A 24257-nucleotide genomic window follows, 5' to 3' on the forward strand; every position below is an offset into this window, starting at 1 on the left:
GTACCTTATACCAACCTACAGTTGAACTCTTACCCCAATACCCAATTGGACTTATTCTGTAGTGACAATCTCTCCTTGTATTGCATAGCTCCCAGTACGTGACAAACCAATAGATGCGCAGATCCCAGTACACGACTTGATCACCAACTTGAGAAGGATGTTGGCTGCAAAATTCTTCAATTTATCACACGATGAAGATCATGAAGTTGCTTGGTTACAAAATCCTATGGTGTACAAACACAGCAATTTCTTTAAGATGAACTAGGGCAAACTAGGTTTTCAATCACAATTTGCATGAACAACACTTTGCTTTGCACTTGTGCAATTGTGCTCTCTGTGACGACCCTTAAAATAATTCTTATATATGTTTAGGGTTGTGAGAAAAGAAAGCCAAAACACATACTCACGGAATGGATAAAAATCAGAACTAAAAATTTGTTTTTCATAAATCTCGATAGATACCCTATCTATCGAGCAGCTGTCGAGCCTCGGGCTGAACAACTTTTTAAACCTTAATAGATACTAGCTGTCGAGTTTTAGTGAACAACACCTCTTCACTTGTTTCTTGGACAGACTTGCATGGTTTTAACACTTGAACTTAAAACCTTGTTTCTTGAAGCATTAAACACATCCTAGATCTATCTAAACACATCATAGATCTATCCAAATACAAGTAAAATGCGTTTTGTCAAAGGATTAGTCAATTACATAAAATGTTGACTTATGTTCCTAACATGAATCACATATATCCTAACAATCTCCCCCTTTGGCAATCTGTGACGAAACCACAACAAACAAATGAACATATGAGAAAAGGCATAAATCACTCAACTCATACTCACTTGTTGAATACAGTAAAATCTATCCTAACACAAACTCTTAAAAACTTTGTAAGAAGAGAGTTCATGGTAAGGAAGACTTTGACAACCTATATTTCTGAAACACTTTAAACAAAACTCATCAACGCATTTTAGTGTGAAATAGAAATAAAAGATTGCATACAATTTAAGAAGCATGCTCATAAAGAGAGAAAAGAAACAACACATGTAGAGATAGGTGAAAATGTAATAACAACCACATCATATATATATCAATAAAGAATACAAGGTTTGCTATCACAAAGTGATCACAATACCAAAGGTACAAGAATAATGTATCTAAAATAGAAAGAAAAGAAAAAGATACAAAAGTCCTTACTACAACCCTCAAAATAAAGACACTCCCCTAACAAAAATCTCCCGTAAGTACTAACTCTCCCCCTATGTATATGACTACTCTCATATCTAAAATTACTCCCTCTTTTTGTCACGAGTGACAAAGGGTAAGTACATCAAATAGACATCTCATCATCACTGGGCGAGCTAACACCATTGTCCTCATTAGCATCATCACTGCTAGAGACATCATCACTCTCATCCTCTGAAGCCAGTGGAGATGGAGAAGAGTAAGCAGCGAAACCACCTATGGCAGCCTATCGTCGTGTAATACAACTAACACGAGTGTTCACCTGACACAACTCATCACTGAGAGTGTCAAGGCGAGCATCTATGCACACAAGCTGTGCCATGATGTTCTCAAGAGTCACCCCACCTGCAGAAAAAGAAGGAACAGAGGTGGATAGAGCTGTAGAAGCTGGAGGAATTGCCATCCCTAGCCGTCTCGATCGTAGTTGTGCCTCGCTCCGTTTAACAGTAGCAGCATCTATGACATACATAAATGAGAAGTGGTCTGACTCGAGATAGGAGACAAAAAAATGGCAAATGATCCGCGTGATAGCCGAAGGAAAAATGAACTTATCACGAGTCGCTGTATCTCTATAGACATCTATAAGGGATAGAATAAAGTGAGAGGGGAAGTCAATAGAGATATGCTCTAAGAAGGACAGTAAAAATTGAGCATGAGGCTCTGTGATAGAGTTACAGTGAGACAGAGGATGCAAAACAAAAGTCATCACCATATTAAGGAACCTTGGACCTTTAGCAAATGCTGAGCAAGGGCTGTACTGACGATCACCCCAGTCAAAAGGACACTCACAAAAAGAAGACATGAGCTAGTCTTTAGACACAGTCCTAAGACGATCACAGTCAGGGTAGTTAGGATGCGCTACCCTCAGGACTTAAAGCACTTCGGATACAATACTCAAAGTGACCATAATGCGCGTACCTCGAACGCGAGTAAATAAGTGAGGTATTGAATAATCAAATTCGTGCATGTTAGAGAAGAACTCCTATATGATCACGGAAGGACAGCTGACTAGGATGCCACACAGTGACTCCCAACCCCTACTGTGAATGACAGTGGATAGGTCAATATCGGAGAAGTTCGATAAAATGACTTTGCGTTCCGAATGAATGCCTCTTCTAGAAAAGTTCTCCGAAAATTCGTTGCGGGCTTTATCGTCACGAAACAGAATGTGTTAGGGGGTAGAATCAGAAGACGATGCTCCGGAACGAAGAGGGTTCCAAGACGGAGTAAATTTTTGTTTAGGTGCCATAGAGCAACTAACCGAAAGAAGGAGAGAGAGAAAGACACGTAGAAAAGCACCAACACAATCAATATATAAGAATATAAAGAATTGAGGGTACGTATGCATGAAAATGCATGAGCATGTGATATGCAATAGTAAAAATATCATGAGCTCAGCCCAATCCAAACCTACTAGTACACAATATTGCAACAAGGTAAAACACACATCTAAAATGCATGAATCATCGTTATAATGCATATGTGATGCAATGCATGATGATACAAGATCATTTTAAAAAAATCCATCCCAAAAATTTATCAAAAACCTCAACAATTTTGAAAAAATCCCAAAAGATTTCAAAAACCCAAAACGTTAGGTCAAAAGATATGAAATGCATGATTCATGAGTGAGAAAGTATCATACCAAAGAAGAAAGAAGATCTTGAAACTGAAGAAAGAGTGGGGATGAGGTTTGGAGTGAGTGAGAGAGGTTTTGGGAGGTGAAGAGACAAGTTCTGTCAAGAAAGATTGAGGAGAAATGAGATAAATGTCGCGCGGACCCTTTAAAAAATATATTAGTAGCTCGACAGATTGAGAGGTGTCGAGAGCTATCGAGAATAAAAACGTGTGAATTAGCTATCAAAGAGCTATTGAGGATTTGTCGAGAGGTGTCCACAGCAAAAGGAGCTCGATGGATCGAGAAGCTATCGAGCATCTATTGAGGAGACAAAAACTTTCTCGATGGACCGAGGAGCTATTGAAAAACTATCGAGATTACAATAAGAGGGAGTTGAAGAGCTCAATAAATAGTCTAGCTGTCGAGAGGTGTCGAGGAGCTGTCGAGATTACTTAAAAACAGTTTTTCAAAGAAAAGAAAAACACAGACATGAATGCAATCAAACACACTACTCAACCAAAGATCCAAACAACATTTTAAGCTTTTAAAAACATATGTCATGCATATAGATCCAAAACACACACACACACACACACACACAACAATTCTAACCAATTTTATATTTCAAAAATAGGTTAAGAAAGTTTAGTGGGCATACATTAACACATGTATTCCTTGTAATGGCCAAATCACATTGTACCTACACATGTATCAAAAGTAGCAAAGAATATTGTGTGTTGTGTGTGAAAGACATCGTAAGATTGCATGAGTGTCTACATGTTATGACGATTTGAGATATGAGTAAATCAATTTAACTTACACATAATCATAACTGCTTGATAGAAACTATCACTTTCGAGGTATATCCTATGACTCCCACATCTCCTAGAATATACGCTTGCAATCATATTTTAAAGCATTTTTGTTTCTTTTGCTTTAATTTTTCTTTACATATTTTTCTTTTATTAAACATATCATGCATAGGCATATAAGAGAGAGAAAAGAAATACCCAATTATGTTAAGCTTTTGACATTGCACTTTTTCTCTGCTGAAGCATACCGATGTCATTTCATAATTGGCGGGCAATAGTGGTAAGATGATTATTTATGCCTTTCTCTCAAGATTTTCTAATTCTTTCCGTCAAAAAGAGTGATACGAGTGTTAAGTTCAAGAGATAACTTAATCTTACTCATCACAAAACTCACTTGCTTAGTTGTGCATAGAGATGTTCATCTAAGCCACAAGAGATATAAAATTTAGAAAACTTTATTTCATTGGCCATTTAAGGTACATAAGTACCAATGTACACAAACATACACTGTTTCTGTATTTTTCTGATTTTTCAATTTTTTTATTTTTATGGAGGAAAATAAAATAAAACAAAAACATGTTAAACAAAGTAATGCATAAAAACTAGACGGACTCAAAATAAGAAAGCAAAACACACAAGCAATGCAAAAACAAAAATAAGGAGGGGAGAGAGAAAAAAAGTGACTAAATCATTTAGAGCATTTTTCCTTCCACACATTGGAAGAACCTTTCTTTTTGGCGAACCCTTGAACCGGCGGTGAGGGGGAAGAATTGCAACCATCAAGTTTGAAAGGAACATGAAGGCCTTGAGGAGATCTCCAAGAGGAGCAAGAAAGGATAGAAACTGACTCAGGTTTCCAGATGAGACCATAATGTTGCTCTGTTAAGTGGCTTACCACTTGTGGCAGTTAGGTCGAGTATGTCTAGCTGCTCCACAGTGATGATAGAGATGCTACTTCTTCTTTTTAGACTTTTGAGCATTACTCTTCTTAGCTCTAGGGTTTTTGGTTTCTTTCTTAGCAAGCTTAGGGGGTGCTCCTAAGATAGATTTACCATTGCCTATGATCTTACTAGCTATCACATTTTTCACATTATTGTTCTCAGATTAAACATTATTAGCAAGAGAAACAAAAATAGTAGACTAGAAGAAGCAAAATTAGGAAAGGAGAAATTATACCCTAAACCGATTCGATCTGAAGCAGATTTCTGAAGGCTGAGCATCCCATCTAGCTTTGCACTTGAAGTCCTCTCCAATTGAACTCTGACTTGAAACAACTCCACTTCCAGCTTCTTAGTCTTCTCAGCCAAGAAATTATTTTCAAACCTCAGTGCGCCTATAGTCTGATTTGCTTCATCAAACTTTGTGGAGAGTTCTTGTTCGAGCTCCACATCACTGATCTTCTTGGTGGCCAGCTTATACAACTTCTCATGCTTTTCCAAGACCTTATATAACTTTGCATAGGCAGTGTGGATGTCATTTTATTCATCCATCTTCTTAAACTTTGACTCCACCAATTCTTCTTCTTCATCCACATCTTCTGCAATCCCCTCAGCAGGATTGACAGTGGCGGTAAAAGCATTTAGGATTCCGTCATCTTCATTTTCGAAATCATCCTCAGGTTTGGTATAACTCAAAGTTGCAGCAAGTGCCTTACTTCTCCCAATGGACTTGAGATAAGTAGGGTACTCTTGTTTCCTATGACCGAAGCCTTGACACTCGAAATACTTGGGTCCTGAAGGAACAGTGTACTGACCGTCATCCCTAGCATCCTTCTTCCCTTTATCTTGGCTCTTAGACTAAACAGAACTCGATTGCCTACAGTCTTTGTCGAAGCCCTTTGCATTGGCATTGTTTATGAACTTCTTAAATTGCCTAGTGATATAGGACTTCATTTTAGAATCTTCATCGTTGGAAGACTCATCTATGTCACTGCTCTTGGCCTTCAATGCCATGCTCTTTCCCTTACTAGATTTCCCAATCCTCATCAAACCTAATTCACAGGTCTACAAATTACCAACCATCTTTGTCAAAGGAATCTTGTCAATGTCCTTTAATTTCTCAATAGCGGTCATCTTGGCATGAAATCTCTCATGGAGAAATCTGAGCACCTTTATCACAATTTTGGGTTTAGGAATGGTTTCCCCAAGATTAAAGGCTAAGTTTACTATGTCCTTGAGTTTGGCATAGAACTCATCAAACGACTCATCTTCCTCCATCTTGATCTCTTCAAAGCTTGTAGTGAGCCTCTGTAGCTTTGAATCCTTGACAACCTTGGTTCCCTCATAGGTTGTCTAGAGGATGGTCCATGCTTCCTTCGCAGTTTCAGTGGAGGATATCTTCTTGAACTCCTTATTTGTGATGGCACTAAATAAGGCATTCACTGCCGTGCTATTTAAGTTTGCTGCATTGATCTTCACATCATCCCATTCAGTTGGCGCTTCCTTCGGCTTGGTCCAGCCTATCTCCACAGCTTGCCACGATTTCTCATCTAAAGACTGCAAGAAAGCTCTCATGCATACTTTCCAGTATGCATAGTTAATACCATCAAATAGAGGAGGAATAATAAGAGACTGTATACTATCCATGACAACAAGGGTAAATGGATCACACAGCAAAGATTAAAACCTAATCACAGTGTGTCTGCTCTGATACCACTTGATAGGCCAAAAATGTATTGACCCCTTGTGATGAATTAATTGATTAATTACCTAAATTTATTAATTAATCAAATTAACATGCAATGTACATGGTAGCACAAATAAATCACCAACTAATGTAAAATGCAGCGAAAAATAAATTCGACAAGGTGATTTGTTTTCGAATGAGGAAAACCTCCTAGGCAAAAACCCCACCGGGTGATTTTAAGGTCACCACTACCGAGAATCCACTATTATCAAAACAAGCGATTACAAGTAAAGGAATCTCAGTACCTTGTAGCAACTTACAGTTGAACCCTTACCCCAATACCCAATTAGACTTGTTCTGTAGTGACAATCTCTCCTTATATTGCACAGCTCTTAGTATGTGACAAACCAATAGATATATGGATCCCAGTACGCGACTTGATCACCAACTCGAGAAGGATGTTGGCTGCAAAGTTCTTCAATTCATCACACGATGAAGATCATAAAGTTGCTTGGTCACAAAACCCTATGATGTACGAACACAGCAACTTCTTTAAGATGAACTAGCGCAAACTAGGTTTTCAGTCACAATTTGCATGAACAACACTTTGCTTTGCAATTGTACAATTGTGCTCTCTGTGACGGCCCTTAAAATAATCCTTATATATGTTTAAGGTTATGAGAAAAAAAAAAAGCTCAAACACATACTCACAAAATGGATGAAAATCAGAACTAAAAATTTGTTTTTCATAAATCTTGACAGATACCCTATCTATCGAGCAGTTGTCGAGTCTCGGGCTAAAACGACTTTTTAAACCTCGATAGATACTAGCTGTCGAGCTTTAGTGACCAGCACTTCTTCACTTGTTTTTTGGAAAAACTTGCATGGCTTTAACATTTGAACTTGAAACCTTGTTTCTTGAAGCATTAAACACATCCTAAATCTACCCAAATACAAGTAAAGTGCGTTTTGTCAAAAGATTAGTCAATTACGTGAAATGTTGACATATAGTCCTAACATGAATCACATATAGTGACTTTGTCTCTAAATTTTTAAAAGTTCATTTTTCGTACCTAAACCTTGCAACACGTTTTATTTTTTGTCTTTTCGTCTATTTATTAGTTTATGTCCTACGTGGCCTAACGGAATGTTGTCATGAAATTTGATCTTTTATTTTTGGAGAAAAAAACCTGAAAGCTTTATTAAAGAAAACCAACTATCAACCTGAAAAACAAAATAAAATTGTTGTGGAACATGCTACATATATCCTTCATCCACACAGTACAATCTGTGACATTAAAAGAATGTCTAGTCAAACTGTAACAAACTCATGGGTAGAACTCACCCTTGAAAACCGGCTTGTAAGGAAAGGGTGCCCAAGTGTTTATAAACACTTGGCTAAACATTCACTTAACCAATGTGGGGACACAAGGATCATAACACAAACTATAAGCAAGTTTATTACCATCTTTCTTAACATGAAGGTATAGCAATTGACTAAAAGAACTAGAGAAAAACTTAGCATCTTGAATCAGAGGATCAGAGGAGGCTAAAGACACCCCATCCTCTCCCAAAGCTTTCATAATCACTGTAGAATCACCATCCAAAATAGCTTGATGAACTTCAACTTTTATACCAAATTCAAGAGCTTGGCTTGCCGCAATAGCTTCAAGCTTTGGAATCTCCAAAAATTGAAAGGGTTGGGAGAGCTATTGGGATAAAGAAGCAATGAATAAGCCCTATGAATCACAAACTACCACTCCGATTTTAGACTTATTCTCCCCTGGGAAGATTGCACTATCAAAATTAATTTGGAAGCTATCGTAGGTGGAGCCTTCCAGGATACACGAGGCCTACATGGATGAAGAAGTTGAGGAGGATGCACAACAATGAATTCCTCAAACAGATCTTTGGAAAGCTGAGCTAATTGAACTTACATTGTAGCATAGTTGAACCAAACGAAATTGGTTTCTTTGATTCCAAATGGACTAGGCGAATATTGCAAATAACTCCAGATTTCTGTTATGTTTTAAGACCCATGAAAGTAGCTTCTTGAAATCCAAGAAAGAAGAGGTATTGTCAAAACCCGATGTAGTATCATCAAACCCAAGGCATGCAAGTGGAGATTCTGGAATAACTTTGCACTGATCACAAATAGGACAATTGATAATAGTCTGCCATACCAGGTTAGACTTCGTGAGCATAGAATTTCGACAAGCTCTCCACATTAATTTTTTGACTTTATTTGGTGAGTTAATAGACCAAATACTTTTCCAAATATTTTTCTCATCTAGTAGAGGCTCCACATCGTGATCCATAGCTGCTTCTACCTTCAAGAACCTGTAACCCGACTTGCATGAGTATTGATCATCTTGTGACATAGGCCAAAAGATAGAGACTATAGATACACACCAAGCTAAGGGCATATGCTTAGTGAGATCTGCCTCTTGAGGTGCAAAAATGTCATCAATCATTCCACCATCCCATTGTCTTGTAGATGCATTAATCAAAGAATCAATTGTTCCCTCCTTAAGCAAGTCAACAACAGGAGAAGAAACCAAGGTAGGATGTTTATAGGTAGCCAATGGTGTTGCAATATTTTAACCTGCTCTCCATCACCTAGACGCCAACAAGAATAATTTTCAACGCATAAGAACCTGATCTAGAATCCTTCTCCTCCATTATTGAACAGTTGGGAAAGAAACGAGCATTGAAAACTCAAAAGAAAAGTGTGTTCTTATCATGCAAAAGCCACCAGGCTTGCTTAGCAAGAAGAGAATCATTGAAAATAGTCAAATCCTGAAATTCCATACCTCCAATCATCTTAGATTTAGTCATTTCATCCCGTTTAAGCCAATGATTTTTTTTTTATCTCCACATTATCCCCGCCAAAATTTTCTAATCAAAACCACAATCTCGTTACACAAACCCAATGGGAGCTAGAAACATCCCATAACATAAGTAGGAATTTCCTGAGTAATTAACTTGATTAAGACCTCTTGTCCTACTTGTGACAGTAATTTAGCTTCCCAACCTTGGAGCTTCTTCCAAACCAGTAGTTAAAGCTTGCTCTTTTCCCCTTCCCCACAAGAGTTGGGAGGCCTAAGTACTTTTCTTAATGCTTAATCTCATGGACACCCAAAAATCCTTTAATGATTTGTCTTGTAGCTTCTGTAACAAATTTGCTGAAAAAAAAAATTAGTGTTTTTATCGCTGTTAACTTCTTGACCAAATGCGCTCTCATAGTCGAATAAAATATTCAAAACATTGCTATATTCTACAGAGTTAGCCCTACAAAAGAGAAGAATTTCATCTGCAAAGAACAAATGTGTTAATATTAGCCCTTGTTTGCACAAAAAGAAACCATTAATCTTCCCCAGCCTAGCTGCTTGTTTAATGGGAAATAAGGGGTCTCCCTGTCTAATCCCCCTAGGCCCTAGTAGAGTGAATCAAGCATTTGGACTCTCCATTAAAAAGAATAAAGTAGGTAACAGTCTTCACAAAAAACCATAATTAGACCAATCCATCTTTCATTGAAACTCATCCTCCTCATAAGTTCCTTCAAGAAAAATCACTCAACCCGCTCATATGCCTTAATCGTATCTAACTTGAGTACCATAAAACCTGTGTTATCAAAATTATGATTCTTCATGCAATGCAATGTCTTAAAAGTAACAAAAATATTTTTTTTATTATCAAACACACTTAACCAATGTGGGGACACTAGGATCATAACACAAACTATAAGCAAGTTTATTACCATCTTTCTTAACATGAAGGTATAGCTATTGACTAAAAGAACTAGAGAAAAACTTAGCATCTTGAATCAGAGGATCAAAGGAGGCTAAAGACACCCCATCCTCTCCCAAAGCTTTCATAATCACTGAAGAATCACCATCCAAAATAGCTTGATGAACTTCAACTTCTATACCAAATTCAAGAGCTTGGCTTGCCGCAATAGGTTCAATCTCCAAAGCTTGAAAGGCTAGGGAGAGCTATTGGGATAAAGAAGCAATGACTAAGCCCTATGAATCACGAACTACCACTCTGATTTTAGACTTATTCTCCCCTAGAAAGATTGCACCAACAAAATTAATTTTGAAGCTACCGTAGGTGTAGCCTTCCAAGATACGCAAGGCCCACATGGATGAAGAAGTTGAGGTGGATGTACAACAATGAATTCCTCGAACCGATCTTTGGAATGTTGAGCTAAATGAATTTACGTTGTAGCATGGTTGAACCAAAAGAAATCGGTTTCTTTGATTCGAAATGGACCAAGCGATTGTTGCAAATAACTCTAGATTTATTTCTGTTTCAAGACCCATGAAAGAAGCTTCTTGAAATCCAAGTAAGAAGAGGTATTGTGAAAACCCGATGTAGTAGCATCATACCAAACCGGATCAAGTTCCAGGCAAGACCATAAGGCATGCAATGGAGATTCAGGAATAGCTTTGCATCGGTCACAAAGAGGACAATTGATAATAGTCTGCCATACCAGGTTAGACTTTGTGAGCATAAAATTTCGACAAGCTCTCCACTTTAATTTTTTGACTTTATTTGATGAGTTAAGAGGCCAAATACCTTTCCAAAGATTTTTCTCATCTAGCGGAGGCTCCACATGGCGATCCATAGTTGCTTCTACCTTCAAGAACCTGTAACCCGACTTGCATGAGTATTGACCATCTTGTGACATGGGCCAAAAGATAGAGTCTGTAGATACACACCGAGCTAAGGGCATATGCTTAGTGAGATTCGCCTCTTGAGGTGCAAAAATGCCATCAATCATACCACTATCACATTGTCTTGTAGATGCATTAATCAAAGAATCAATTTTTGCCTCCTCGAGCGAGTCAACAATAGGAGAAGAAGCCAAGGTAGGGTGTTTTATAGGTAGCCAATGGTGTTGCTATATTTTAATTAACTCTCCATCACCTAGACACCAACTAGAATACTTTTCCACACATAAGAGCCTAATCTAGAATCCTTCGCCTCCATTATTGAACAGTTGGGAATTAAACGAGCCTTGAAAACTAGAAAGAAAAGTGTGTTCTTATCATGCAAAAGCTGCTAGGCTTGCTTAGCGAGAAGAGAATCATTGAAAAGAGTCCAATCCTGAAATCTCTTACCTCCAATCATCTTAGATTTAGTCATTTCATCCTATTTAAGCCAATGAATTTTTCTTTTATCTCTACGTTATCCCCACCAAAATTTCTGATCAAAACCACAATCTCGTTACACAAACCCTATGGGAGTTTGAAGCCTCCCATAACATAAGTAGGAATGGCCTGAGTAATTAACTTGATTAAGATCTCTCGTCTTACTTGTGATAGTAATTTACCTTCCCAACCTTGGAGCTTCCTTTAGACCAATAGTTGAAGCTTGCTCTTTTTCCCTTCCCCGCAAGAGTTGGGAGACCTAAATATTTTTCTTCATGCTTAATCTCATGGACACCCAAAAAACCTTTAATGATTTGTCATGTAGCTTCTGTAACAAATTTGCTGGAAAAAAAAATTATTCATTTTATCTCTGTTAACTTTTTGACCAGATGTGCTCTCATAGTCAAATAAAAGATTCAAACCATTCCTATATTCTTCAAAGTTATCCCTACAAAAGAAAAGAATGTCATCTACAAAGAATAAATGTGTTAATATTAGCCCTTGTTTGCACAAAGAGAAACCATTAATCTTCCCCAGCCTAGCCGCTTGTTTAATGAGACCATATAACCCTTCATTGCAAAGTGAGGAAAGAAAGGGAAATAATGGATCTCCCTGTCTAATCCCCCTAGGCCCTAGTAGAGTGAATCAAGCATTTGGACTCTCCATTAACAAGAATAGAGTAGGTAACAGTCTTCACACAAACCTTAATTAGACCAATCCATCTTTCATTGAAACTCATCCTCCTCAAAAGTTCCTTCAAGAAAAACCACTCAACCCACTCATTTGCCTTACTCGTATTTAATTAGAGTACCATAAAACCTGTGTTAACAAAATTATGATTCTTCATGCAATGCAGTGTCTCAAAAGTAACAAAATTTTATTTTTTTTTTGTTATCAAACACGCTTGGTTTGATGTGTGTGTGTATAAATACATGGCTCACAATTATTCCCACAAGTAGGTCAGTTTGGCAATGTGGGTCACAAATTATTCTGCAAGCCCAAAGGTTAATTAATAATCGTATTTATTTATTTCTCAAAAAAATCGTTTTTAATTCAAGCAGCAGAATTAGTAACGGGAATGAGTGGCTCATATTGATAATGTGGGTCACAAATTATATTGCAAGCCCAAAGGTAAAAGAGAAGAATAAATTAATGGCGAAAATGCACTTTTGATTCCTACATTTTGGGTCAATTCCCATTTTGGTCCCAAAATTGATTTCTTTGCTAATGTCATCCCTAAAAAAAGAAAATCGTTTTTAAAATGGTCCTTTCCGTCAGGCTAGAAACGGAGAAATCCTACGTGGCTAACATAATACCCTATTTGTTGACGTGGCGCTGACGTGGCTATTAAAATATTATCAAAAAAGATTATTTGGTATATTTTAAATGCCATGTCAACATTTTAATTTTTTTTAAATAAAGCCAAGTCAGAAATTTTATATAAAAAAGAAATTAAATTTAAAAAAAAAACCTTAAATCTAATTTAATTAAAAAAACTTGTTTCTCAAAAAAAAAAGGTGTTCTTCCCCATCAAACCCAGGAAGAACTCAAACCCAACAACAAACACAACCCAACCTTAAATCTAATTATCTCTCCTCTCTCACTTCTTTTCTTTGCTCTCTCTTCACTCCCTCTGTTCTCTGTTCTCGCCGCACCCAATGTCGCGACGGCTTCTTCTTCTCTCCCTCTGTTCTCTGTTCTCGCCGAGACCCAAACCCACCAACCCAGCACCCAACGTCGCGGAGGCTTCTTCTTCTCTCCCTCTTTTCTATGTTCTCGCCGAGACCCAAACCCACCAACCCAGAACCCAACGTCGCGGAGGCTTCTTCTTCTCTCTTTCTTTTCTCTGTTCTCGCCGAGACCCAAACCCACCAACCCAGCACCCAATGTTGCGGAGGCTTCTTCTTCTCTCCCTCTTTCTCTGTTCTTTGTTCTCTCTTCGTGGGTCTGCGTGGATCGAAGGAGTCGTGAGCGTGGATCGAATGGTGGATCAAAGCGTGGGTCTGATTGTTCATGGGTCGGAGCGTGGATCGTAGGAGTCGTGGTCCGATTTGGTTGATTTGGTTTGTGGGTTCTTTTTTTCTTGTTGTGGATGGTGGTGATTTCTTGAGAAGTTGTGGAGGAGGAAGTGGTGATTTCTTGTTGTGGTTGATTTTTTTATCTTTCTTTTTTTCTGTTGCTGTGATTTGGGGTTGTGGCTGGTGGGTGACGGTGGAAGTGGTGGTCAAATTTGTGGGTTTGGCCGTGTGGTGTGCTGTTGGTTTGGGTTTTTGTTTCTGTTGTGGTGTGCTGTTGTGGTTCTGCCGATCTGGGTATGTGTTTGTTGTTTGGTTGCTGGGTTTCTTTTTTGGGAATGTGTGTTTGAGTTCTTCCTGGGTTTTGGGAATGTGGGTTTGAGTTCTTCCTGGGTTTGATGGGGAAGAACACCTTTTTTTTCTTTTTTTTTTTTTTGAGAAACAAGTTTTTTTAATTAAATTAGATTTAAGGTTTTTTTTTAATTTAATTTCTTTTTTATATAAAATTTCTGACGTGGCTTTATTTAAAAAAATTAAAATGCTGACATGGCATTTAAAATATGCCAAATAATCTTTTTTAATAATATTTTAATAGCCACGTTAGCGCTACGTCAGCAAATAGGGTATTCCGTTAGCCACGTAGGATTTCTCCGTTTCTAGCCTGACGGAAAGGACCATTTTAAAAACGATTTTCTTTTTTTAGGGATGACATTAGCAAAGAAATCAATTTTGGGACCAAAATGGGAATTGACCCAAAATGTAGGGATCAAAAGTGCATTTTCGCCTAAATTAATTTGTCCACTATTTTGTCTAGACTGAAGAGAATTCTGTGTATCACCTTCAATGCAATTTATTGAGTTTATTTGCCTAATTAAAGACGATTTGGAGCCCCCAGGCCTATATGGCCCAGCTAGTTAGTTGAGCCAGTTTAGTCTTACCCAATAAGGTAGTCATTACTCATTAGCGAAGCAAGGCCAGTAGCTGCCTCACCACAATCTGAGTCCTCAGTAATGTCATTTCAAGAATGTCTTGAGTCTGAACTGGAAACAAACATAGACAACCTGTTAAATTCACAGAATGCAATGAGAATCCTATAAGACTTCGCAAACCAAACGGCCTCTAAAGGAAAGGCCAAATTGAAAATTGTAAGCACACAATATTATGAGGGAGGAGCTGAGGGAGGTGCATGTTTAGTAGAAGTATTGTTAATGTCGAAGTTCCCATTTTAGTACATCCAGTGATAATCTTCTTGGAACTCAGTGGCACGTTATCGTTTCCTTATTACTCTCTTGGTTGACTTAGATTCCCGTTTGAATTCAAATTAGAATTAAAAACAAAAATCTTTTCCTAGTTAATCTCTATTTTTATTAAATTTTCTGATTAGTTTAAAAGATCTAATTTGGTTATTGTAGGTGATTTTTATTTTTATTTTATTTTTTTAATTCAATAGTTATAACAAAGGAGAAATGATTTAAATCCTTAGACGATTGTAAAAGGACTAAAAGAGTATAAGGGAACAACCATAAGACATCTGCATTTGTTTCTTTATAATATCATTATAATGTGGCATTTTGGTTTTTCTTTTTCACCCCCTCCCTTTTGTTCTTGGCCACTGCCTAAGTCCTATCACCGATCTTCTTTCGTATTTCACAATTTCCTTTCCGCTGCAGCATTCACCATTAGCCTTGATGCTACCAACCTCGTGGCAATGGATCTCTCCCTAGTAAAAACACGAGTTAAGACACTCCTCAAATGTACCAGGAAGAAATTGAAGCTGTATATGCCTTCTACACAAAATACAAATTCACCATACATTTGAATTTGTTCCTTTGGTACAGTTTGGGATCTGAGGAGCCGATGGTATATAGCAAAGGCCTCTGATAAAATGTAAAAGTTAGGGGCCTCTGAAATGCAGCAAGGACCTGGGGCTAGGCTTAAACATGGAGGACAGTGGTGGTAATTAGATAGGGTCATAGACCTTAAGATGAATTCTTCACTAGCTAAAAGACATACTCCGGATCTGGCAATCTTTTACCATAAGAGCAGTAGAAATAAGGGTTAGAGCTTTGCCTAAGATTGCATGAACAACCAAGTACGAAAATGGATATACCTATCATAGGTCATCATCTACAAAAACCAGAACTTTTTTGCCAAATCAATTCAATTATTTCAACAGCTAGCTGTTTACAGTTGAAAAGAATAAATATTGCCTAAGATGTTGAACTAACCTATGTTATAGAGACTGCGATTCTTCGTACTAACAAAAAATAAACCAACATGACTTAGTGAAGATGTAATTGTACAAATTCATGAAAAAGAAAGGATCTTAATACAGCTCTCTTCACCCAATTTCAAACTGCTTGGATCACACTACTCTCACCCTTGTTTAAGTCAGACCCATTGACTGGAGCATTTGCATGAAACGCTGACTGCCTTGAGGGCGTACCTATCAATTTTAAGGAGAGCGGTGAAGGCTCTCTATGGAGTCTCTCAGCCTCTCTAAGACTAAGCTGAGACAGGCCAACAAGTTCATCAACATTGACAGGTTCCTTGGGAAGGATTGGAATTGGCTTCAAGACCTGATGATGTGATGTCTCTGCACCCTTCTCTTCTTCTACAGGAGCTGTATTTGGTTGCCACATTGGGAAAGGAAGAGTTAAAAAAGCAGGGAAAAATTCAGGAATCATTGGTGCCATTCCACCTGATCCTGTCACACTTTCATCAGATTCTTTGGCTTCCTCTTGAGGTATGGCTTCCATAGGTTCAAATTCTGAGTTGAGGGAAAGATTTAATGAAGGTAATGGGTTTGCAGTATCTGTTTCTCTTGCCTGAGCAGAAGGCAGCAATACTTGTTCTTCTGGCACAGATGGTGTGTCTGTGGACTGACAACAATAACCAAAAATAAAATCAATGAGAAGAATTTATTACTGCCACCATTAAACCGCATATGATTAATGCCCTGCTTCAACAAGAATAACATACCATTTTCTTTCATTAGATTATGATATATGTTTGTAAAAATATGCAATAATCACAATTGATATTCTCTCCAGCTGAGTTATGGATTTTAATTCAGAGAAATGATGGATGATGTAACTGACAACATGGAAAATCTGAATGCGTGGGCTAACTAAGAACCTATAAGCATTTGGCAGTGACTGTCTGTGTGCAGAGATTCCAGTGTCTTTATGTGTGAAACAACTAAGATAACGTAAGAAGCTAGACAAACCATATCAGGAACCATGTCAAAAAGGCTGGAACGCCTCTTTCTTCGGTTAGCATTAGTCTGCCGGATAAAGTACTTCTGTGCATGGCTTGCCACCTGTGTAGGAGTCCGTGACATAACAAAGTTTCGTGCTATCCCACGCCAATCTCCTTTCCCCAATTTCTGAAGGCCTAATAAGAACAGTCGATGTTCCTCTTCTGTCCATGGGACACCTGAAAAAAAAATCTAGTACAGTAAAAAAATGTTTTGACAAGACAATTGGACTTAAACAATAACTAGGTTGATTTGATAGATAACTGATTTATAGAATGCAATGGTAGCTGTCCTTATTTCTATATATACATTCAATGAGTAAGCATTTGATACATCCTCCATAACTCAATATAAGCAGGTCAAAGTTAGGAGGTAAAACCAGTCAACTAGAGCTCTTGAAGGTTAAGCAACTATATAGAGAAGAAACAGTTGTAATGGATTGATGCACTGTGTGAATTGTAGACGCTAGAAAGTAGATTCTCTTGATCTTCAAAGCCAAAACAATAGGATCAACTTAAGTATGGTAGGAAGCTAATGGTACCTTATTAATGATGCACCAAAACAGTCAGAGAAACAGAAACATGGGATAATGCAAGACAATCAAAGCAATGTGTGGCAGGAATCATCTCAATAGTGACTAACAAGATCTAGCTCAAAATTCAAATAGCATCCGTCCCCCCATAATAATGGGTTGCAGAATGTGGTCACGGGTTCAGTAAAGTTATAGGCCACAGGGCCATTCAAATAGTTGCTCCTCTAACATGGCAGAACAGTCATGATGAAATTTATGTATATGTGAAAGTTTTCTTTACACTAAACGGTTGATTGAGAATTCACAATTATAATGAGGCCCTATGCACAGCGCAGAGGGTCAGAGAAAACAGCAAATGTTCCTCTGTACAAATAGAACTCACTTTGATAAATGAACTGAATATGCATAAATGTGGACCAACAACCTCATCTTATCCACTGCAATAATTTATTTTTTCTTTTTACATGCGATAGGATTTAAGCCCAATAGCATTTACTCCATGATAATTGTTATTCACCATCAGGCTAAGACACCTATTGGCTTTTGGAGTAGGAGGACACCAATTGGGTTTTGGAATAGGTGGGATTTGAAACTAGGTCCATTAGTCAATAATAATAAACTTTACCAGTTGAACTGATTGGAACCCACAACTTATCCACTACAATAATAAAAAACATATAATGTAGGCAAAGACTCCAAAAGGCTTCACAAATAGCAGCTCCCTAGGGGTTTAAGTGATAGCCCAGTGATAATGGCATCATTTATGGTGCCCAATGTCTATGGTTCAAACACCACCTCCCCCTCCCCTCCCTTACTATCTACCTATCTCCAAATAAAAATATATATATATATATATATATATATATATATATATATATATATATATATATATATATTACAAAAAGTATACTCCATCCATCTTATATCATTTATTTCATATTGAATATCCCAAAATATAATCCTCTTTAAAGAAAATGAAAACAATATCGATAAATTTCATAACTTACTCTTCACTTTTATTTGAGAAGTCAATACCTATTTTTCACTATACCATGCCTAACTTGCTAAAAAGATTCAAGAACTATTATGGACTCTATGATAAAACCAACTAAAATGAACTTAACTTCACAGTTTGAGATTAACTAAAACTTTAGAAAGATGGTAGTTTTACTAATGACCATTGTAATATTAAAGAACAAGTAGTTCCAATGTGGAATTAGAATATTGACCAGGTAAGAATAAGCTGATGACTAGTCCATTATGTATATTGAGACAAATGCTATGGTTTTTCCATTCAATCTAAGAAATATATAAGAAACCCACTGAAGATCTGCAATCACATTAAAAATACTCTTCCGCCCGTGCATTTTGTCAAATGCTGTTTGATACATGTCCAACAACCTTATTTACCTCCAAGTTGCACATTATTTCTCTGTAAAGCACTAATGTGCTGTAGTTCTTAATGGTAAATTAACAAAACTCCATAGAAATACAAAAGATACATTCAACCTTCCCCTCATCAGTTAGAACTTAGATACCCAGTGTGCTTTTTAAAAATAGGCTGCCATTGCAAAACTCATATTTATCTAGCCATTCAACAAGCTATGGTGATATCTAATCTACCTCAGAGCTAACTATAAATAATGTTCTGAAAACGTAAAATAAAATGTATTGACTTCAAGAGTTACAAAGCCACCAGAGTTCCAGCCTCAGAAGCAATTACAACTCAATTCATAAGGATGCCAAACAAAAAGTATCGTCCTTAAGTGCTTGGTTCACAAAGAAAAAAGTATTGGGGAATAGAAAAGAAAGAAAATAAAAGCAGAGCAAAATGGAAAATAATTATAAATATGTCATGTGGTCCAAAAAAGAAACTTCTAAAATCTTTCACAATTTTTTTTTTTAAACCTACCTTGATTAGCACTTTTCCCTTCTTTATCAAATGCATAAAAACATGGACAAGCTTTAATAAAATTCATACTGCAATGGTTATACAGAATTTTTCTTTATTATTGGTAAGTGTACTCATTGAGTCTCTCTAGCCCATTATTAAAGGAGAAGGTGTCATTTGAGCTGGGCCTTATTAATGGGCATCCACAAATTAAAGTAAATTCAACAAACCCGCAGTTAAGCACATCATTTTTCATCTATATTGAAGCAAACTTTAAAAAAAAAAATTTCAAAGAAAAAAAAAGAACAAAACAATTTTTTGCAATTTTTTTTTATAAAAAAACACTCAGAAATTTCAAATCACTTTGAATTCTTTTCAACAGCGGTGAAAAAGACAATGAAGCAGTAAATAATTCTAAAAATGAACACCGCCAACCCCCCAGAAAAATTATTGCGTTCTCCCCTTCCAAAAAAAAAAAGTGAAAAGGGACTGAGTCAAAATGAGACGAAAGGTGATAGAACCAGCTCATCTACCGCAAAAAACAAACAAAATTTTAGAAGCCCAAAAATAAGTACATAAAAATAAATGTATGAAAATGAAATTTACTACTATGAATGATGACACATAAATTTACTACCTAAATTTAGTCAAACGTAAAACACACCAAACACAGAATCAAACCTCAAACACTTTATCCTAAATCACCACAAACCAATCAAACTTCAAACACCCATAAACAAAAATTTAAAAGATAAATTTTATTACTTACACTATTTTCATAAACAGAACCAAACCTCAAAAACCTTATCCTAAATCACCACTTATACCAATCCTATTCCCAACTATATCTACAAAAAACACACATATCAAAAAAAAAAAATCATAGATATCCACATGATCATCTTTTATCTCAAATGAAAAATTTTAAAAAAAAAAAAAAAGAGCTATTTTTTGAATAAAAAAGTGAATATTAAAAAATAATGGTTATGATCACGCTGTGTACCACATCCCATCAAAACGTACGTGCTTGAACATATATATATATAGACGAGAGTAATCATGGTGGAGCTGATGTCATAGGTTACAATTGTGGCGTACCTTTTTTACGGTCGCCACGTCGATTGGCGGAGCAAGAAGCGTGAGTGGGGTCATCAGACAAGTAACCATCGGACACGTGGACATGAGGGTCGGAGGAAGGCGAGTCATGTTGGTTGTTATTGGGTGAAGCGGCGGCGGAAGACGAGGAGTGGTAGTGCGCACTCGACAGATTCCCCATACTCGCACTCTTCTTTATCATCGACCCATCTGTCAACCTCACCCCAAACAGCCTCAACCCACCACCACTCCCACCAACACCACCACCACCACCTCCTCCTCCGCCGCCACCTCCACCGCCTCCGCCTCCGCGGTTGGGGCACGTGCGGGAGTTATGCCCGTTGTTACTGCAGTGCGAGCACCGCCGAGTCATGGCCGTGTCGCTCCCACACCCTCACCACCAACCCCGAGTCAATTACTCCAACTCAGATATGAACCCAAAAACACAGAGAGAGAGAGAGAGAGAGAGAGAGAGTGAGAGAGAGAGACAGATAAAAAGAGAGAGAGAGAGAGAGAGAGAGAGAGTTTTTAAGATTAGAGGCTGTGAGCGAGAGAGAGCGAGAGAAAGAGAGAGAAATGGCTATATATATTTGGGATTTTTGGGGAAGTGAGAGAAAAGGGCAAAATGGGAAACGTGTGATTTATAATTAAAAGGTTAATTTAAGGGATTAGAGGAATGCGGGGGTTCGTTCGTTGTGTTTTTAATTAAATGACGGTTTTGCCCTCCAATTCGTAGGAAGTGTATCATAATAAGGATAACGTTGTAATACGCGTCTCCTGTTTTTTCGGTGAAGAGTTTTTCTTAGATCTTGGTTGGGAGAGTTTGGCCCCCCTTTTGTTTTGGACAAAGGTTTATTCCAATTCAAAACCAAAGAATCTCTCTCCTTTTCTTTCCTATTATATAGCATGTTGACCTGTTTTTTCTTTTTTATTTTGAGTAATATTAAGAATACTTCCCAATTTTATTACACTAGTTGTACTGATAAATGTGTCATCAACTATAAAATAGTAATTAAGCAGATATATTTATTGATTATTATTTAGTTGGCATTTTCTATTGTTTCTAGTAAAAACGTCTAGAAGGTAAATACTTAATTTTCAATTCTATAATTATTATAAATAAATAAAAATGAAAGTAAAAATTCATTACCTCCTTCAGTTTTTTGTATTAGATGAAAATTTTTACTTTTTTTTTTTAATGCAAAAATTTGTACTTTTATTTTTGAGAAGAAAGTAGAAGTTTTAATGAAAGATTAATGGTTCTTTATGAGAAAAAAAGATTAATGGAATTATGATGGTGGTTTATTGTACTATAGGAATCAGTAATTAGTATTGCATGTTGGTCCTTGTTTTTAGTTGGTGGTTGTTGTACACCTTCTCATAAGTCATTATAAATATTGAGTGCCAAGTTTAGAAGTTGTGGACATTTATTTGGGAAGAGTCGATTTAAAGAAAGATTGTGAAGAGAAATAGTTGTTTAATTTTCATTCAGAATGAAAATTATTCATGCTATCATCTAATCTGATGTTAATGTATACATATTGTAAGTTGTTTTAATAATTGGAAATCTTATCAGAATACGAAAAGCATTCAATTTGAAAGGGATTTTACAAAACAATAGATTACAAGCAATCACCAAAAGATTTATGGCGCAGATGGCTTGCTTTTGTCTTTTGCCATTTGTTTCTCATCAAAACGTTTTGTGCATGCCATTTTGGATAAAAATATCTTGCATGAGTGACAGCAAGGTTTTTCTTTCTCTTTTTTGCCCAAAAAAAAAAAAAAAGTAGGATGCAATCACTATGTCGAACATTTTAGCAACATCCGTCCATTGAGAAACCAATCCACAAGGCCTTTTTTTGGTGAGTTCAACTATAGCTTAAATATATTCCCACAATTGTAACTTAGCTTCTTTTCTTTTTTTTTTGAAAGAACTTAGCTTAAAAATACCCCAAGTCTTTTTAGCCAAAATCTAGCAAGGGCAGCACCAAAAAAAAAAAAAAAGAAGCTTCATCAAGTTGGACACATGTGGGCTAAAATTTGAGAAAGCTACCTACATTACCACTAGTGAGATATTGTAACACACCAAGAGAAATATCAAGTAAGAAGTGGAGAGAAAATGAAAGATAGGGTGTCAAATCAGGAAATAAAAATTCGTATATATTTAGTTTTTGACCCATTTCATGCTCCACTCTATATAAAAAAAAAATAGTAAAGAAACCGTATCCAGATAGGATAATGAAAAATATAAGAAGTCTAATAGAGATATATATGCAAAGTGGGTTTTTAGCTAAAACTAAGTTAAGTTCATGATCTTTATAAAGTTCTTTTCTAGAAGGTTTGCTCTTTGATATTTTACTTTTTTTTTCATTTAGAATAGTTGAAAAAAGATATCAGATAAGAAGTAAAGAGAGAATGAAAGATAGGGTGTCAATTATAATATAAAATTTTAATAATAAAAAAAGCTTGTATTTAAGTTTAATACATTTCCTTCTCTAATTTATTTGAAAAATAGTAAAGAAATAGTATCCATATAAGATAAAGAAAAATATAAGAAGTATGATAGAGATCTATGTGATAAGTGGGTTTTTAGCTAAAACTAAGCTAAGCTCATGATCTTTATAAAGTTCTTTTCTAAAAAGAAAAATATAAGAAGTATGATAAAGATATATGTGAAAAGTGGGTTTTTAGCAAAAACTAATTTAAGGATCTCATGATCTTTATAACCTTCTTTTCTAGAAGGTTTGCTCTTTCTTTTTTCTTCTTTTTCTTTTTTTTTTTAGATTGCACTTTTATTTTAAACCGTGTTCATTTAAAATAGCCGAAAAATTTGTTGGGTGTTGAATTTTTTTTATTCTTAAATATGGAAGTTCAATTCTACTGTTGGGAAAGTTCAATTCTACAATTGGGAAAGTTTAAAAAGAGAAAAAGAAAGTTGGCTTCTAAATTTGATATTATATACGAAACATGGAAACCATGCCTGAATCTGAATGCGAAAGAACCTTATAATTTTCACAGAAACAGGAATACAGAGATATTCGCTTTGCCTCTGAGAACAAAAAGGTCATTTTCCTATATTGGGTCAATCTATATAACACTTTTGTCTTTAGATTATTTATGGGAATTGCATGGTCTGGCTATAAACTCGGGGAGCATATTTTATCCAAAAATTACGATTTTTTTTTTTTATGTGGGTATTTATAAAACATTACGAATTTGTTCTGGGTATTTATGAACTTCTCATTTTCATGTCAGACAAAAAATATGTGTTTTTTTTTTACGACCAAATTGCACTTTTTTATGGAATATTCATATATATACACACCTATCTATTATTGTGGTACCTATTAATTTGGATAGGATATTATTATTGTGCATGATACATTGATTAGCCATGTTTATCAAATCGATTGGGACTCCCAAAAAGCCTAGTGGATGTACTTAGCCAACCACTATAGACCATGTGGATTTAGATATGGCCCACACTAGCTTTATGTGGGGTTCAAATTTCAAAGACTTGGTACGATATCAATTTTGTTGCATGGATCGCCACACAGGTGTACATGTTAGACCGACGTGTTTTTTCCTTTTTTCTAATCCACCTATTTTTTCTTTTTGCTGAAACTTTTTTTCTAAAAATCCACCTAATCCATAAAGGAATACTGCTAATTATGCTTTGGCTCTCATAAAGATCTTTTGCGTGAAATGCTTAGCAATAATTATAAACAGGAAAAACGATTGTCACACACTCACATCAAAAACATGCAGCCCCATTCAAAAAGCCTGTTCTGCTTTGCTCAAAAAAGAAAAGCCTGCTTTGTTCAATAATAGAATGTGAATAGATCTAAATCAAATCTATTTTGACCATAATCTGTGTGTTTGCAATTCAATAATTGAGTGAGAGGAACTTGAAGTTATGAACCCTAAACTTTAGTTTAAAGAATTGATAATTAAGCTATAAGACTTTTTGCCTCTATGAATAATTTAATTAGTCTATATTGCACTTTGC

At 36.3% G+C, this 24257-nt stretch overlaps 1 protein-coding gene across 1 annotated transcript; it reads right to left on the reverse strand.

Moving 5' to 3' along the window:
- Positions 1–15564: 15564 nt before the first annotated feature.
- On the reverse strand, positions 15565–20807 carry LOC142636417 (transcription factor MYBS3). The gene is made up of 3 exons (XM_075810635.1): positions 20252–20807; positions 16701–16909; positions 15565–16353 (listed from the first exon to the last, which is right to left on the reverse strand). Exons 1-3 carry the CDS (start codon positions 20619–20621, stop codon positions 15823–15825), a joined length of 1110 nt encoding a protein of 369 aa, XP_075666750.1. The 5' UTR covers positions 20622–20807; the 3' UTR covers positions 15565–15822.
- Positions 20808–24257: the final 3450 nt, after the last annotated feature.

The sequence above is a fragment of the Castanea sativa genome, chromosome 5 (genome assembly GCF_040712315.1).
Source record: "Castanea sativa cultivar Marrone di Chiusa Pesio chromosome 5, ASM4071231v1".
Classification (NCBI taxonomy): domain Eukaryota; kingdom Viridiplantae; phylum Streptophyta; class Magnoliopsida; order Fagales; family Fagaceae; genus Castanea; species Castanea sativa.